This window comes from Biomphalaria glabrata, chromosome 14, assembly GCF_947242115.1.
Source record: "Biomphalaria glabrata chromosome 14, xgBioGlab47.1, whole genome shotgun sequence".
In the NCBI taxonomy this organism is placed as follows: Eukaryota; Metazoa; Mollusca; class Gastropoda; family Planorbidae; genus Biomphalaria; species Biomphalaria glabrata.
In genome coordinates this window covers 3,309,495-3,326,972 of record NC_074724.1, presented here as the reverse complement: position 1 = coordinate 3,326,972, position 17,478 = coordinate 3,309,495, and the positions used below count along the sequence as shown (strand labels likewise).

General features: G+C 36.5%; 1 protein-coding gene across 4 annotated transcripts; it reads left to right on the top strand.

Moving 5' to 3' along the window:
* The first annotated feature begins 51 nt into the window (after nucleotides 1–51).
* On the top strand, nucleotides 52–17,183 carry LOC106073998 (uncharacterized). Of its 4 annotated transcripts, none has more exons than XM_056009468.1 (11): nucleotides 52–2,188; nucleotides 5,106–5,221; nucleotides 7,092–7,186; nucleotides 7,814–8,018; nucleotides 8,512–8,580; nucleotides 9,128–9,412; nucleotides 10,083–10,209; nucleotides 10,873–10,906; nucleotides 11,473–11,550; nucleotides 12,559–12,643; nucleotides 13,379–17,183. In XM_056009468.1, exons 2-11 carry the CDS (start codon nucleotides 5,179–5,181, stop codon nucleotides 14,095–14,097), a joined length of 1,740 nt encoding a protein of 579 aa, XP_055865443.1. In that variant the 5' UTR covers nucleotides 52–2,188; nucleotides 5,106–5,178; the 3' UTR covers nucleotides 14,098–17,183. The 4 variants fall into 4 exon arrangements, with proteins under 4 accessions (XP_055865443.1, XP_055865441.1, XP_055865439.1 ...); XM_056009466.1 differs by having other exon boundaries at nucleotides 343–2,176; nucleotides 7,092–7,270; XM_056009464.1 differs by having other exon boundaries at nucleotides 344–2,188; nucleotides 7,092–7,270.
* Nucleotides 17,184–17,478: the final 295 nt, after the last annotated feature.

Genomic DNA, 17,478 nt, shown 5'->3' with positions numbered 1-17,478 from the left:
CAATTAGTTCCTAAATCTATTATATTTGAGATATATATGTTCGGCCTAAAAGACATCGGCCTTGATTTCTAGCATGTTTATAATTTATAAACACAGATTATGTTTAATAATTATTTATTTGGTAAATTTTGTGTTTACGTTTTTCAAATAGAAAATTACTTTAGAAAGCGAAATTGAAAGAAAATGGAGAAAGGAATGCCATGTGAAGAAAATATTTTGAAATCTTATTTTAAACTTGCATTTTTTATATATTTATATCTGCCCAATAAATGTAAATGCAAAGGCCGCTTAGAGCATCATTATGGTTTAAATTTGTACAAAGCTTATATCAACTCGCTCTGTCTGTCTGTTCAGGCGTCTGTTTCCTCTCAACGGTTAGAGCTTGGACAATACCTGCGCTACTTCCTTTGTTAAGTGACCATGAAGGGACGAGCTTGCGCACTTTTATGACCCTTCACGTAAGAAAAGGATTTTACCCAGAGTTAAGAAATGAGACCTTGGCTCTAAACTGAATCCTCTGTCCTGAGGTCCCCAATGAACTAGATGATCATTCAATCAAATCCTTTTTTTTGTGAAACTTGTGAGGCACGGCTTCTTAAGCCCCGTATCGGGGCCCCCATTTGTCAACTCCAGAGGCTGAACAATTGAGAGAATCCTCCGTATTGTTATAGGGAAACCGCCACTAACCGTGAAAAAGCAGTCACCGCTGTGTACGGCCCCATTGAGGTTGGTACGGTTTAGCCAAGCGTCGTTTTTATACATCCTTTTATAGTGGAATGCTTGTTGGTTTAAACGTGCTTTGGAAGCCAACAGGATGAAATGTTTCCTTTTCGTTAGCTTATCTTCCCTTAAAAAAGGTTCCACGAGGGAAAGTACCTCGTGTGTTAACTCCTGAATGTAATACCACTTGATGTCCACTATAAGTCGGTTATTCAATTCAACTACCAGCAAATAGTCGGACTGTCCAAAGTAATGGCAATTCTTGCACTCTGACAGAAATAAAGATCTTTATGGTCTAGTAACTCTAGTTCAAACCTCTTGCGGGATTGAAAGGAATTTCTGCGTGTAAGGTTCCTACCCAGGACATTTGAACGATAGTCCGTACCTCTAATGTTTTGCTATAGCACACCTGTAACAATGCATTTAGTACCTAGTCACATAGGTGTGACTGGAACGCCATTGCTGACTCCTTGGCCCACCTTTATGGTGACCTGTATGCTCTACGCAGAACAGCGGGATTTATGTCCAGGGCTTTTGCAAGAGAGGATTTGAGCCTCTCAAGCCCTCATTCAAATGGAGTTTTATAATGATTATGACTTTTTAATTCTTACCAGATAATAATTCGAAAGGTCATATTAACTATGGAGGCGCGGTGGCTGAGAGTTAAAGCGCGTGGCTACTGAACCGGGGGTAACGGGTTCGAATCTTGGGGAAGATTTTTATTTCGGGATCCTTGGGCACCTCTGAGTCCACCCAGCTCTAATAGATACCCAACATTAGTAGGGGAAAGTAAAGGCGGTTGGTCTTTATGCTGGCCACATGACACCCTCGTTAACCGTAGGCCGCAGAATCAGATGACATTTACATCATCTGCCCTATAGACCACAAGGTCTGAAAAGGGAACTTAAATTAACATATTAACTATAGCTAACGTAAAAATATATATTCGTAAGTATGTTGGTATCAAGAAGAAAAAAATTAAAGGCCACAATTATGAAATTTAAAAAAAAGTTAATGATAATTTCAACTGTATACCCCGAATAAGAAAGAAGTAGTGTAATGTTAACTTTAACAAAGAAAAATGAATTAAAAAAATCGATACAAATTGTAAAACAAAAGACGCTTTCATTGAATTGCATCATTTTCCAAGAAAATGTAATCTAATTAACGGGAAACGTATTAAGTATTTTTAGAAGAATGTAAAAAAAAAAAACAACAACTGCGCCAATGTATGACTTATCAGTGCCAATAAAACTAGAAAAAAATGTGAGAGTGAATTGTTGCTTCTGTTGTTTTGTTTCTGACAATCAAGTAACAGTCGTCAGGGAAACACATAGCTGGTGAGAGAAATAGAAAATACAATCACTAGCAAGGTGGAAATGTAATGTGTTTATCGCGCTCAGGGTTGGGCTATGAAAAACAAAAAGTATTTCCAAGTTCGCTCTCTCCACTGAAGGTAAGCATAAAGGTAAGAGAATTGTTATTCGAGATAAGATTGTATAGAAATAGAGCTCTGATACAAGAGACGTAAGTTTAGGTGGTTAGTCGTTGTGTTGGCTTCATTTCACTCTCATTTGTCTGTCGGTTCTAGACCAACTTCCCCATAGATGGCAAGGCCTGAAAGGGTGAACTCTTTGGTATTTGAAGATGTTTTGAAAAGTGACAAACTAAGTGAGAAAAATCCACATTTAATCAAAACTTTAATTTCTTGATTTCCTTTTTATATAAACCTTTTTTTGTTTCTTTCCTCGTCCTGTATAGTTTTGCCGACATCTTGTTTTTTTTTTTTTTTTATTTCTTTTTTTTTAAGACTTGTCGAAAGAAAACTTTCAGCTTAAAATGATCCGTTTCTAAAATTAGCCATAACCTCGTTGGTAATCATAAAGGTGACGCAACTAAAGAACTAAGACTAAGCCTGTTGGTATGGTGCGAAAAAGGAGCAGTCGTTCCAGATAATAATGTATTATTTTTCCGTCATGACACTAATGGTCAACCAGGCCTTCCATGCTGCCTTTACTTGAAGAAGATGCTAATATACAATCATCAAATTAATTTGAAATACATAGACAAAAAATATCCTGATAAAATTTCGTTTCTTTATCCTTAGTGGCGCGGTGGCTGAGCGGTAAAGCGCTTGGCTTCTGAACCGGGGGTCCCGGTTCGAATCCTGGTGAAGACTGGGATTTTTATTTCGGAATCCCTAGGCGCCTCTGAGTCCACCCAGCTCTGATGGGTACCTGACATTAGCTGGGAAAAGTAAAGGCGGTTGGTCGTTGTGCTGGCCACATGACACTCTTGTTAACCTAGTCCACAAAATCAGGTGACCTTTACATCATCTGCCCTATAGACCACATGGTCTGAAAGGGGAACTTTACTTGTCCTTAGTACAAAATGTCAAAGTTTAGACAAATATACAATAAGTTTCCCAGAAAATAAGACAGGTATTTTTCAGAAAACAGTGGGGATTTCCAAAGTCTTATTAATAAGAAAATAGAGACACTAGCTAAACATTCATTGTGCTTCATTCCAGTGTTCAGACCGTAATGACAAACGTTTAAATTGAAACTGAACACCTAATAGTTACAGTTTTGTAAGATTGTATTTGCAAGAAGTGGTAATGGATATAAGCACTCCACTACCTATAAAATGCTTCCAACGGCATGCAACCAGTCCGACTCCAGGCCTTCGTGTGTGGCCCAGTTATTGGGTCCTTGGAATTATTACTGACACAAGAAAATGTTTTTAGCAGGAGGGGCTCGTTAGTTACCTCCTAGGAAAACGAAAAGCCCCGAATCCAAAGCTCAACTTCCTTGCTGGTATATCCAAATATGGGAAAGACTTCTGGGGGTCGACCCTAAGGGAAAATCAGGAGCAGGTGACGATGTGCTACACCCTGGCAGAAGAAGAGACGCAACTGATCCAGAACTGCGTCGGTACCTGTCGTTTCTTTGGAGACATCAGCTGCGTGGAAAGGGGAGAACTGCAGTGGAGGGCGACATAATTCCGTCAACAGCTAACGTCTAGTCTTTTCTCACAATTCTTTAACATGATCTATGGTCGACATTCAACATTTTAAAAAATAATTTAAATGATAGAAGTGGACATCGACGTTGATTTCTGAAAAGACATAGCCCAAGACCACACTGTCTGGACATTGATGTTGACTGTTGAAAAGACATAGATCTAGACCACACTGTCTGGACATTGATGTTGACTGCTGAGAAAGACATAGCCCTAGACCACACTGTCTGGACATTGATGTTGACTGCTGAAAAGACATAGCCCTAGACCACACTGTCTGGACATTGATGTTGACTGCTGAGAAGACATAGCCCTAGACCACACTGTCTGGACATTGATGTTGACTGCTGAGAAAGACATAGCCCTAGACCACACTGTCTGGACATTGATGTTGACTGCTGAAAAGACATAGCCCTAGACCACACTGTCTGGACATTGATGTTGACTGCTGAGAAGACATAGCCCTAGACCACACTGTCTGGACATTGATGTTGACTGCTGAGAAGACATAGCCCTAGACCACACTGTCTGGACATTGATGTTGACTGCTGAGAAGATAATAACAAATAAAGATGCGGAGAGTGAAAAAGTAATGACCTCAGGTCTGACAGAAAAGGAAGCCGAGTGAAATAAAAATGGCTGTTTTTTTTTTCTGCCTCGAATACCATCTTTTTCTGCATTAAATGAGGACAGAGATGTACAGGAGAGAAACCCTGTGTCGTTCTACGACTCTAGGAGGTCAATAATTCTGAAAGGACAGACAAAAAGTGACTAGAGAAAAAGTATTAGCCATAGACCTAAAATAATGATAACAATAATAATAATAATTATTATTATTATAATTATTATGTTAGAAACGAACGAGTATTCATTCTCTGGCGCTGCCAGGGTCGAGTTTCGCTAAAGAGAAAACAAAATTCATCGTAGCCCCTTTAACAGTTTCCACTGAGGAATTTTCTGGTGATGTGGCAGGTCTGCAGCAGTACCACCCTTTGACAGATAATGAGAATTTTCCTAGGAATGTTAAGGGTCTTGAAGGTGTCTGTTAGGTCAGTTGTTATTTTCCCCTAAGTTGTTATTATTATTATTATTATTATTATTATTATTATTATTATTATGAGTATATAATAACGAGTGATGGCGAAGATAATTGATGATATCTGTATAAAATTAATGATTTGTCAATTTTAAATTTTCCTAACTTCCCTCGAACAAACAATGTGTGTATCTTGGTGCTAATATTTTTTTTGTGTGTGTTCAGTCTCCATTCCATGTAAGCTTAGTATATATAGTTGTGCCTAAGAATTTCTCTTCTTGTTAATAAAACTAGAAAATTATTACATTGAAGTATATTATTTGCATAGGCTAACAGTAGACTTAAAGGGAAGATAGTTGCAGAAGCTGTTTATTAAGAGATGTGTCTTCAAGAACCTTAGAATGGAAAAACCTCTTATCAACAGTCTGGTTTTACTCTTACAAGGTAATTACATTTTAGATATCCAGAAACTTTCTTTTTTCATAACAGTTCCATAAACTTCCATTGATGGAGAACTTATTTCCTAACAGTTCCATTGATGAAGAACTTATATTCTAACAATTCCATTGATGAAGAACTTATTTTCTAACAGTTCCATTGATGAAGAACTTATTTTCTAACAATTCCATTGATGAAGAACTTTTTTCCTAACAGTTCCACCGAAGCCTTGGCGAGACCGTTTCTGCGCAGACGTTTTAACACGATGGTCATTTTGGCGCAGCCGTTTTGGCGCAGGGGACGTTTTGGCGAGAAACGTTTTGATCACATTATTTATTGTATAATTTCTGTAAAAAAAAATGATACATATCTATGTTTTGTATTTGTGTTTGTGACTAAGGTATTATTCGTAAATAGAACAAGAGATATTTTCTCCATTATTTTTTATCATTATCTTTGTTTTGTAATAATCGTTAAATCACTTTATAACGAGAGAGTGTGTTTTGATATATAAAGAAAACAATGATAGAAAAAAGTATGTATGCATTTTAAAAAGGAAAGGAGAATGATTTATTAAATTTATACAACTTTTTAAAAAGAGAACTGATAAATGTCATTCTGTGTGCACCTTACGTTTAGCCTTTGTAGGTGGGAGAAACATATTAATAGCATGGTCCCAGGTAGAAATCTTAACTTTTTTACTTTTTATATTTAGGATTATAACATCCAAACGAACCTCCCACTGGAGGGTGGGGGATTGCGGTGATTGTATTTGAACCCGGGACCACATATCACAAGATAATAGCACACGGCCAGGCAGCCTTCCAGATTTCGATAATTCTCACTGTGGCCACTTATAAAATGCAATATACTATTTATTGCATGTATATATGCGTGTTTGTGTTTCACCTATGTTGGCTTGTGCATGTTTGTTTATTAAGTGGAACATTATTATTGTCAACAATGTTTGCTTAAGTAATTACTTTAATTTACAAACAAAAGCTAATTGAAACAATGATAAAGAAACAAATCGATGCAATATTTTGTTTGCAAAAAAAAAATTTAATCTCATTAATTCATGATAAATCCAGACATATATTTAAAATATGTTCGGAGCGGTCTTGTCGTTTGTTGTTGGTCAAGAGAAAATCTGTCTCCCAAATCTGTCTCCCAAATCACCCTTAGCCAAAATAATTTGGTCATTTAAAACCAATCTTTTAAAAGTTTCTTAGCTTTTACGGACATTGAACTTATTTCAATACTTTTTAAAACTATTGTCTTTTGGAAATAGAAAACAATTGATGTATTCTGATGCATGGAACTCGCATTTAATTTAAGGTCGAGAGGAAAGCATATCATTACTATGGACTCAGGAAGGAATAGGACTTCTTATATATTCAGGAAATAATCAAAACCTTTATCAAAAAACAATTCGGTGGATGAACTCATACTATACATACAATAATAAACTTCAGTGTCATAAAATTTATTATACAAGCTATATGTTTCTTAAATTAAAGTTAGAATTTCTCACGCCAATACGTACTTTATTATTATGGCTTTTATATAGCGCTACGTTCATGCTTATAGTATGCTCAGAGCGCTGTTGGTCCAATCTCATCTAGGGACCAGTGGGGGGAGGGGGTATCTAGGAGTTGGTTTTCCGTGCTGCCTTTAGGCGCTCAGTAAACGCAACTCTGCCCGAGTCGGGTGCCGAGCCCCCTTCTAGGTAGCCAAGCCAAGTTCAAGCGCACTTGGCCCCTCGACCACGCTTCCTAGCTCCAAAACATCCTGCGTCAAAACGGCTGCGCCAAAACGTCACCTTCAATAAAATCCAAGAAATGTTTTCAATAACTCACTTTATTTCTTCTCACAGTTGCATTTTGTCAACACATCCAGTTATCGAACTACTATGGGAACCAAAACTGTACCATTATTAATGAGCTGGACAGAATCCTGTTGCATGGCAAGGTAGACTTCACTGGAAATATCCAGACACCATCGACTGTTAATGTGGACATTAAAAGACAAAACAATTCCAATTTTTTTCAACATGTAAGAACTTCTAATGAGTTTCCTAAAAGTTTGACAGTTAATGGATATAGGTAGAAAAGAACACTGGCTAATTAGCCAAATTATGAAAACTCTCATTTAACAGATACAATTTTTCTAAATTATTTAATAATTTTAAAATTGAATTTGCTTACCTTGACATTGTTCCGAATGACGTCAAATGATTTTTTCACACATCATGTCAGACGGCTTCAGCGGGAATTCCCGCACTCGACTTAAATGTTTTTTATATTCAAAAAGTTGAAATAAATAAACAAGCAAATTAACAGTTTGGGTAAGGTCTTTTGTCAGTTTCAAAAATGTTCTGAAATATACAAATATCAACTACTTGACAAGATCTATATTCTAGATTGAGAGTTACATGTATGTTACTGGAAAGACTTCTTGCATTTATGAAGCATAAACAGAAAAAGGAATAAATAGACTGTATAAAGTAGGAATAGATTTTAAAATAATGAATTACAGACTTATTTAATTATATTTACAGACTAATCTTTTTTTCTACATTTCATCCATACATTTCAGCTCTGCTTTCTGAATGTTCCTGCTGACTGTGGTGATAACAGAATCAATTATTGCCAATGTTTCAAAACTAGTGACCAAGCAGTTTACAAGGTTGTAATCAATATTACAGCCTATAAAGCGAACAGTGAGGCAGATGTACGAGCAGAGCTGCTTTATAGAGAAACATCTTTTTATAGTGAAATAAGGAAACTGCCAAAAGTTTATGGTAATAAGTAATATGAACATTACAGAAATTTTAGTTTGGAGGAACTGTCGCTGAGGTAATAAGTATTTGGATTCCGAATCGGGGCTCCTGAATTTGTATACAGTTATGGTTTCGGATTTTTACATATCTTATATCAACTCACTATGTCTGGTAAAAAGTTAGAACATGTTATTTCTCTCACACCCAATCTCGGATCAAGCTGAAAATTTTCACAATTATTTCTTATACGTGACAACACAAGAATCAATTAAAAAAATGTTTACCAATTAGTTAATTAATTATTGTTAATTAATTATTTTGTTTGGTATCTCAAACAGGGGAAAGAAATTTTACTGAAGTGCTGATATAAGCTGAGTTAGTCCCCTTTATATTAGGTTGTCGTGTTCGACTTAGTGAACAGAAACAATGAACTAGACACCATAGATAACTCTAGCTCTACAATCGAACTAGACACCATAGATAACTATAACTCTACAATCTTCCATCTTCATAGACTGTTCACTAGGCCTGTGGTTACTGCGTTGGCTTGAGAAGGCTTTCAAGCCCACAAGTTCGGATTCAGGTCGTTCCCTTTTTTTTTAATACAACAAATTTAATGACATGACTGAACCAAACTAATTGATGCTCATTAGTGGAAGCCTTTTTTTTTTAAAGTTGTTTTTTTATTTTGTTTGTAAATTTATTTTTTCTGTTTGCCATCACACCCTGTTTCTTAAAGCACTCCAAAACTCTTTGGATAACTCTTTCAGGAAGTAGCTATTTAGATATGTTCACCTTTTCCCTTGTATGTTACTCTAACTTGCTCTCTGGTTGTTATCTCTCTTGGTCTGTCTATTTACCTAGCGCTTTTTCTCTGTCTTTGTTCTCTCTCTCTCTCTAGGTGGGTTTTCCCACATTGAATTAATCTCTCTCTCCCTCTCTTTCTCTCTCTGAAACACAAAATACATACAGACTATCTCTCTCTCTCTCTCTCTCTCTCTCTCTCTGTAACACAAAATACATACAGACTCAGACACACCGGTAACTTGCAACACGAACATTTGAGTCTGAGAGCAGTGTTGTCTTACTGCGTGTTTCTCTAGGCTAACTTCTTATTTCCCTTTGATTAGATACTGAGACAGAGTCAGTTCAGCTGTATGCCAATGACCAGGCCATCGACAAGTTCAATTCTAATGTTTCCACAAACGACACCAGAATGACCATATTTTCAAAATGTGCAGACAGCTTGGCGAATCAATGTACATTACAACTTATCAATCTAGTCAATAACTCTACTGTCAAGGCCGGGCTCAATGTGCTGGCTCACAGCATTGAAGTAAAGGTCGATGTCAATCTAGAACTCAGATATTTCATTTGTAACCAGGAGAAAAGTATTTCCTTTTCCATATTTATAAGTAAGTAATTTGTATGTTGTACCTCTATTCACTTATTTCTATTTGACGACTACAGCTCATCATTGAAGCACGACATCAGCCTAGGTCTTGGCTACTATAGGAAAGTCGTTGTGGACAGTATAAGGCTCTACCCTCCGCCACATCCAGCCGTTAAGCCATTTGTCTTTACTGGGTGATCCATGCACAAATAAATGAGAGATTGGCCCTTTACAAAACAATTAAATCAATTAGATAATTATTCAATTACATCAGTTAAGCCATGTTCATATTGAACTATATATTTATATCAATCAGTTCATTGTGATGATAATAATAATAACATTAATAAATCTTCGTGTCCTGTAGTATCATGTCGTCATTCGGACTAACAATACAATAGTATCGGCAGCAATATCGAAACTTAGGCGTCCTTTCTATCTGTATCGACAGCGATTAGGTCGTGGTTGTTGATACTTTGTAGTTCATAAATTCTGTTATGCATGCTGAAAATATTGAAACCTGCCCTTTTACCTGACTGGGTGGACCACTTATGGGGCCGATTTTGAGTTTGTGTTTCCACACAAACTGTCCTTGTAACCTTGTGTTTTATGCATTACTGCTACCTTATATTAAAGCCCTTTTCTCTTACATGACTATAAACTTTTTCAATTATTTTTTTGTGTGTGAACAGATACAGCCATTACTACAAGAGACTATGCTGAAAACTGCCATAAAGAGTGCACTAAAGAGTTGATAGTCAGCCTAGCCTGGATTACATCCCTCTTTGTTCTTTTGCTATCGATAGTCATTGCACAGAGGTACATACGTCAAGTATCAAATACATTTAACTTTTAACATGGAGGAGGCGCGGGGGCTGAGCTGTTAAAGCAGTTGGCTTGCGAATCCTCGTGAAGACTGGAATTTTTAATTTCGGGATCTTTGGGCGGCTTTGAGTCCACGCAGCTCTTAAAGGCGATTGGTCGTTGTGCTGTTCACATTGCACCCTAGTTAACCTTTGGCCTCAGAAACAGATCACCTTTGCATCAGCTTTCCTATAGATCGCAAGGTTTGAAAAGGGAACTATAAAGAAGAAAATTGGGAAAAGACGCTATTAGTTTTGTGTAGTCTGTCTGTCCTTTCGTCCGTTCTTTTGTTATATTTAAATTTCAAAAACTTAAAAGATATTAAAAATTAATTTTTAAAACAAAAATTCTCTTATACCACAACAACCAGCCACCATGACTCTCCATAACTAAATTTGGGTGCACCCTAAAAATCCCGAGTGTTTTGGGCTATTCATAAACTATTATTTAGATTTTAGATGGTCTCTATTCCGATAAACTTTCTCTTCTATTTTGTTGTGGAGATGGGGAGGGGTGGCGAGGGAATTGGAATGGAAGGAAAAAAGAATTTTATCAGATTTTCTTTTAGAGATTCAATTTTTTTTAAACATATTAACAACAATTTTTTTTATATCATAGATCTCTCGCCTGGATTCGTATCAAGATATCAAAAGTAAGCATAATTGGTAATAACTTGTTTTTAAGTAAATTGCATTTAGAAGTATTTGGTTTTTATGTATAAATTTGTCTAGAAAATAATTTACAATATAATTCGCATAATAGATTTCACATCTACATATTCGATAAAGAAAACATTACATAGACTACTATTTCTTAGCGGCCCTGATTTCAATATGTGGAATTTCCGTGGAGGCCGCTACACTTTTTCGAAAGCTTTAATAAGAATCCACTGATTAATAAAATAGTAAAATCTAAAAGCACGCGCCATATTTCGAAAATAAAGTTACTTAATATGCATGTTTTAGTTAACTTAAAATGTCAATTTTTAAGGTTTACATTATGTAGTAGACTCTAAATGGGAAGCTACTGTTACCTACTGTAAGATTTTAAGTGTTTAAAAAAAAAATCAAGCTGCTGACACGTATGAATATGGATTTTTTTCTCTATTGTGGGGGGCGGGGGGCATTTTTGTGGAGTCCCCTTGGCAGTAGCCCCACCTGACTTCCTATAATACCTCTATGTTAATTTATCATAAATTTTAATGTATTTTCATTTCAGTTTCGGTTTTTAAACAGAAAAACTAAAACTAAAACTTGGACTAGGAATACACAGAGATTATTGGGCAGCGAAAATCAGGTATGCATTTCTCTTTCTATTGTAACTTTACGCTAAATATATATTAGAGACCAATTCATTAATAGGTAGCTTTAACGTTAGGCTGATCTAGTTAATTTAAAAAAAAGGCATCTTGTCTTCTTATATTATACAGACGTTACTTCAAAAGAGAAGATGCCCGGGGGCTTTGACCTCTTTGGGGGTCCCTGCGATTTGTGTATTATTTAATTTTAATGTAAACAAAAACACCTATTTGGGGCCCCACTAGTGGGGGCCCGGGAGGATTTGAACTCCCTCCTCCCCCAACCAAGCTTCGCCACTGCAGTTGGATAACCAATCAAAAGTTTGCGTTCTTTGCTTTCTGACTTCATTCTTACCTTGTTGTTTTTATTCCTTTAGCTTCAATTACACTCCCACCACATTGCATTATACCGCTTTGTTTTCTTTTCTCGTACTGTAATATATTGCATAAAAAACATCGACGGGGTCCTATAACCCGAAGTGTACAATAGACTACTGTGATTAACTTTTAGTATGAAAATTTAAGTCTTATTATTTCATTTAACTAGCACTTGGTCGTAAGATTAGTTGCTAAATTTTCTATGTACTGCTAAAACCTTGCCATGCACACCACCATCCAAGATATTTCAGAAGGTGCGCACTTACAGACACTAGACTAGGAAGGATGTTGACAGGAGAAGTAGAAGAAAACGATTTCTGCCCAAGTCTAGAGTTTGTATGTCCTGGTGTTATGACATTTTTAATAACTTAAGGGAGGCATCTCAACGAGATGTAGGTGTTTATTTACACGAGGAATTCACCTACATGTGGAACATCTGCCTTGAGCACAGCATCTTCATATCGGTTAGACAGACTCTAATAGTGCGCACCTTCTGCACTATTTTGGATTGCGGTGTGCATGGCAATGTTATAACGGTATATTAATTTGAATTTATTTTCTCTACGAGATTTTTTATTTCATGTCCGTCCCTTTTTTTTTAAATGAATTTATCTTTTGTTACTTTTCAGCTTATTGAGTATAGACAATCTAATGTTACTAGAGCTGCAGATGAAAATCAAAGTTTTATGTTTGGGAAACAGACAAATAGACTAAGTAAGCAAAAATAAAATGAAATTATATTTGTTCAGCCTACTCTTACTTCCCAGGCATAAACTTGTAAAGACAAAGCCAATGTGCCATTTTGACACTCATATTAATACTGTAATAACTGAAGGGGGCAACTCAATGAGGCAACGATGTTTATTTACACTAGGACATCACACATACATATAACAACCTCTGCCTTGTGCACAGCATCTTCAAACCGTTCTCTTCTCTAATGTCAACAACCTTCCATGTCTAGTCTCTAATAGTGCGCACCTTCTGCACTATCTTGGATGTCGGTGTGCATTGCAAGGTTACAACAATATGCTATCTTATTTCATAAAGAGCTTCAGCTTTATGAGTATGAATAAAACTATATTCTTAGAGTCCCGTTCATCAAAAAAGCAGAAACTATACATTCTATTTCAGAGGCGTAGCTGAATAATAAATAATTAATTACCAATAATCACTTTACTAATTGGTTAATTTTTGTATTGATTCATGTTTTGTTAGGTACAAAAAAAAACTGCGTAAAGTTTCTAATTGATTCTAGACTGGGTGTACGAGAAAAAACGTGTACAAAACTTGTACTAGACAGACAGACCGACAGACAGAGTGAATAGATATCAGATTTGTAATAAAAGTGTTATTCTAATATGAGTAGTAATAGTAAAGATCGCGTAATAATCATAATAAATATTGATATTGTTAATGCATTCAGTTACTTTTTTTCTTTCAATTCAGAGACCACTACATATGCACAGAAAATGGACAATGTTGGCAGCAGGAACAAACAAAACGACCAAGATCAAAAAGTATTTCGTATATTGATTTGCAAGGCTGTTTTATCGGTTTGTTATGAGGACACAAATTTGCGGTCTCTCTTTGAAACAATGTTGTTATTATCCTGTGAAATAAGAATAGTTGGCAACACGTACGGAGAGTCTAATGTCAGAGGTGTTGTTGACATTGTAAATAGATATTGTCAGAGCTTCGGAATCAACACAGTTCAAAGAAATGAACACTCATATTGCACATGTAATAAATGCGCCTATTCTAGTAAACCAAGTGATTCTTTTGCTGAGATCTTCATAAAAACAGCCCCCGTCTTTCTCAATGGAAAAGCCAACCAGGGAGCCGCTTCCTGTGTTTTTTATCACGGAGCCAAGACCACAACGATATCTGCACTTACCATCTCCGAAAAGAACATTGAGACGGCGTTATTAAAATGTGTCACCTGTGATCAAAATCTAATCAATAAATTTGAATGTTCTGTTTATAAACTGAACGAACTGGAGTCAAAAGTTCAAGAAACATTTAGAGCCTTTGAAAACGAAGGACAAATTCAATTTTCGGTTAAATTTCTATCGGCTCCCAACACTTTGAGACAGCTTCAGGCTGATAAGAGATTTGAAGATTTGATGGAAATGTTGCCCCTCAGAAATGTTTCACATGGTTGGTAGTTGGCTTCAGAGTTTCTTGCAGACCTTTGTGATGTTGCTTGTTCAGGCTGTCTTGAGGTCAACTATAGATGACTGTTGATTTCAACCAATTACTCTGCAAGCGTCTGAGTTTTATTGTTCGGGTGTATTCAGTGTAGTTGATCAACAATACAGAATGAACAAGACATCGGTTTAAACAAGTAAAGAGATGTAGTCAACACTGACGAACAATTTATCCTATGTTTATTCTAAGAAAAAGCCACAGTAAAAGTCTCTGTCAACTAAACACGTCGTTACCCTAGAGGATTCTATCGCTAACTGATTTTCCGGTCTCTAACCCCAAATATCCCAAACGTCACTGTTCCCGTTCAATATACGTCTTCTATGGTGCGTCGCTAAATAACTAAACTATAAATAAGGTGTCTAACACCTTAAGCTTGAAGTCAAATGTAATGTACTTTGGAGTTTCACACTAACAATTCGTACGTGACAGGACACGCCGTCTGTAAGTCTGGGTGCGTTGTTGATCGCGAATTAAATATCTTTATAAGAAATATGGGTCTTGTGTTGCTTGTTAATCGATTACTGTGCACTACATTTACTAGAAACACTGACTACTTAATGGACCTCATTCACCAATCGTAAACAAACAACATTTAGCCACGCGATTCTCTATATCTTCTATACAAAATATTGAATCCATAAAGGCTGTCACGTGACAGTTTTTCCCATTGTTTTATCAATATTATCACATGGCTAAATGTTGTTTGTTTACGATTGGTGAATGAGGTCCATTAGCCTATCACATTATTTCGGAGCATGTATTAGATTAGTATAACATTGTAGACTGTGTAAAAGTTCTTTCTTTTTTAATTAAGACTCTCAAGGGTCACTTTTACAAGAGAATATTATAAAATATTTCATAGCAGCCTTAATTGCAATGGGCGTGATCGGCTTATGTTAGTTAGAATGTTGTTTGGTCTCACAAAAGTCGTCAAAATAACGAAATATCTTAATTTTTAAAAGGTTAGTAATAATGTCATGTTCACTCATATTCAAACATAAATTGAGGACTACAATGACAACCTATTTTTTTCACCCTACGCTTGTCGGGACGTCACACCTTCCTTGAGAGGACGTCCGCGCCTTCTTTGAGAGGACGTACTCACCTTCCTTGAGAGGACGTCCGCGCCTTCCTTGAGAGACAACCCCTATTTTAAGAAACACCATTAAAGATAAATGAAATCATTACATTGTTGTAACTTAGCCAGATAGCCTCAACGAAAGGATTACAAAATGTAACGTTGAATCCTCAATTAGAAACTAGATCTAGAGCCAAACCAATCACATCTCAGGCGTCCTTCTTTTCATATCTCCTCTGTTTCTCCATCGTGTCCTATGGTACACAATATCGCGCCAAATGACAGTGCGCAATGTAGAGTCATAACAATATGCATGACTTATACGTCCTATTAATGTGTTAATTTATGTAGCTCGTGCGGTATGTTATGTGAATGTGTATGAATCGGGTGGGTAGGGCAGAGGACTACGTGTGATACAATTGGGAAGAGGGGGGCGACTTTGACATTGATAGATTTATGTTCTGTTTCACGTGCGACTTTATTGTATTCCCATTAGACGAGTAAAGCATTATCAGCAATACATTGAAATACATTTATATTATCGAAGGTATGGTGTTAGAAAAAAAACAACAAATAACTAAGTCAACGCAACCTGGCCTCTTTCTCTAAATGTATTTACATAATGTATGTGTGTGTTAATCAAAGTCTCACGTGATCACGAGATGAACGTGATTATAAAATACAAGAGGGTGTCTGTCAGCCAGGACGACGTTCATACTTTATAAAATATACACGTAACAGGCAGGGCCGGCCTTAGTCACAGGCAAACAAAGCAGCCGCCTAGGGCCTCTGATTGGCCCAGGTCTGAAAACAATTGTTAAGAGAAGAAATGGCGACACTTGTGCCCAGATTTTGTTATTGAGTCATTTGATGTTTTTGCTTTTGATCTTGTATTTCTTTTCTATTTCTTAGGAGGCCACGAAATTTACTTCGCCTAGGGCTTCCAATTATCCAAGTCCGGCCCTGGTAAAAACCCTCCCCTCAATTGAACAAAACATAAAGAAAATAGAACATTCGTAAAATAGAGCTGTGACATTGATAACAAGCCGATATTGACATTTGACAAGAGTCACTTTACTAGTAAAACCACTAAATGTACAGACATCCATACCCGAGAGGAATAACTATAGTAGTAATAATACTTAAGACACCAAAACATATTGTTATGACTTTGCCATGCGCACCGCCATCCAAGATAGTGCAGAAAGAAGGTGCGCACTATCAGTGACCAGACAAGTCGGATGTTGACATAAGAGACTAACGATTTCCGCCCAAGTCTAGAGCCAATATGGAGATGTTGTACACAAGGCAGACGTTACTAAATGTTTGTGATGTCCTCGTGTAAATAAACGTCTATGTCTCGATGAGTTGCCTCCCTTCAGTTATTACAATATAATAGTGAACCAAAAAATAAATAACGTACCTTGTTCAGACCTAGCGATCTATAGGTCATGCAATGATGTAAAGGTCACGTAATGAGGTAAAGGTCAAGTAATGATGTAGAGATCATGTAATGATCTAAAGGCCATGTAATACGATGTAAAGCTCTTGTAATGATGTAAAGGTCTTGTAATAATGTAAAAGTCATGCAATATGATGTAAAGGTCATGTAATGATGTAGAGGTCATGTAATGATGCAGAGGTCGTGCAGTGAGAGAGGTCATGTAATGATGTAGATGTCATATAATGATGTAGAGGTCATGTAATGATGTAAATGTCATGTAATGATGTTAAGGTAATCTGTTTCTGTGCCCGACAGTTACATACTGTTATAATCTTGCCATGCACACCGCCATCCAAAATAGTGCCAAAGGTGCGCACGGCCAGAAACTAGAGAGAAATGCATGTTGACATCATGAGAGAGAGAAAGATTTCCGCCCAACTCTAGAACCGAGATGAAGATGCTGTGCTCAAGGCAGATGTCCTATGTGATGTCTCCATATAAATAAACATCTATGTCTCGTTGAGTTGCCTACCTTCAGTTATTTCAGTACAAACACAAAAAGATAAAGTAATAAAATACACACACACACACAAAACTGACATTTCTTATTCCATATTGCTAGGACGAATTTTTATAAGTACTCTTACTTTCTTAGACATGTTTAAAATGGAACGGGTGGCCTGGTAAACCAGGAAAATCAAAGACTAAGTCTCTTTCATTAACATGCAAAAATAGACAAAGACACGGATACGATTACTTTGTTTTTTTTGTTGTTGTGTTGTTGTTTTTTGTTTTGTTTTTTTAAGGAATCTTTGA

Bases quoted from the DNA above. Each gene is read 5' to 3' on its own strand.
- LOC106073998 (XM_056009466.1), top strand. From the start codon at position 5,179: ATGGAAAAACCTCTTATCAACAGTCTGGTTTTACTCTTACAAG. The intron at 8,019-8,511 runs GTAATAAGTAAT...CCATCTTCATAG, and splicing joins GAAACTGCCAAAAGTTTATG to ACTGTTCACTAGGCCTGTGG. The intron at 10,210-10,872 runs GTACATACGTCA...TTTATATCATAG, and splicing joins TCGATAGTCATTGCACAGAG to ATCTCTCGCCTGGATTCGTA.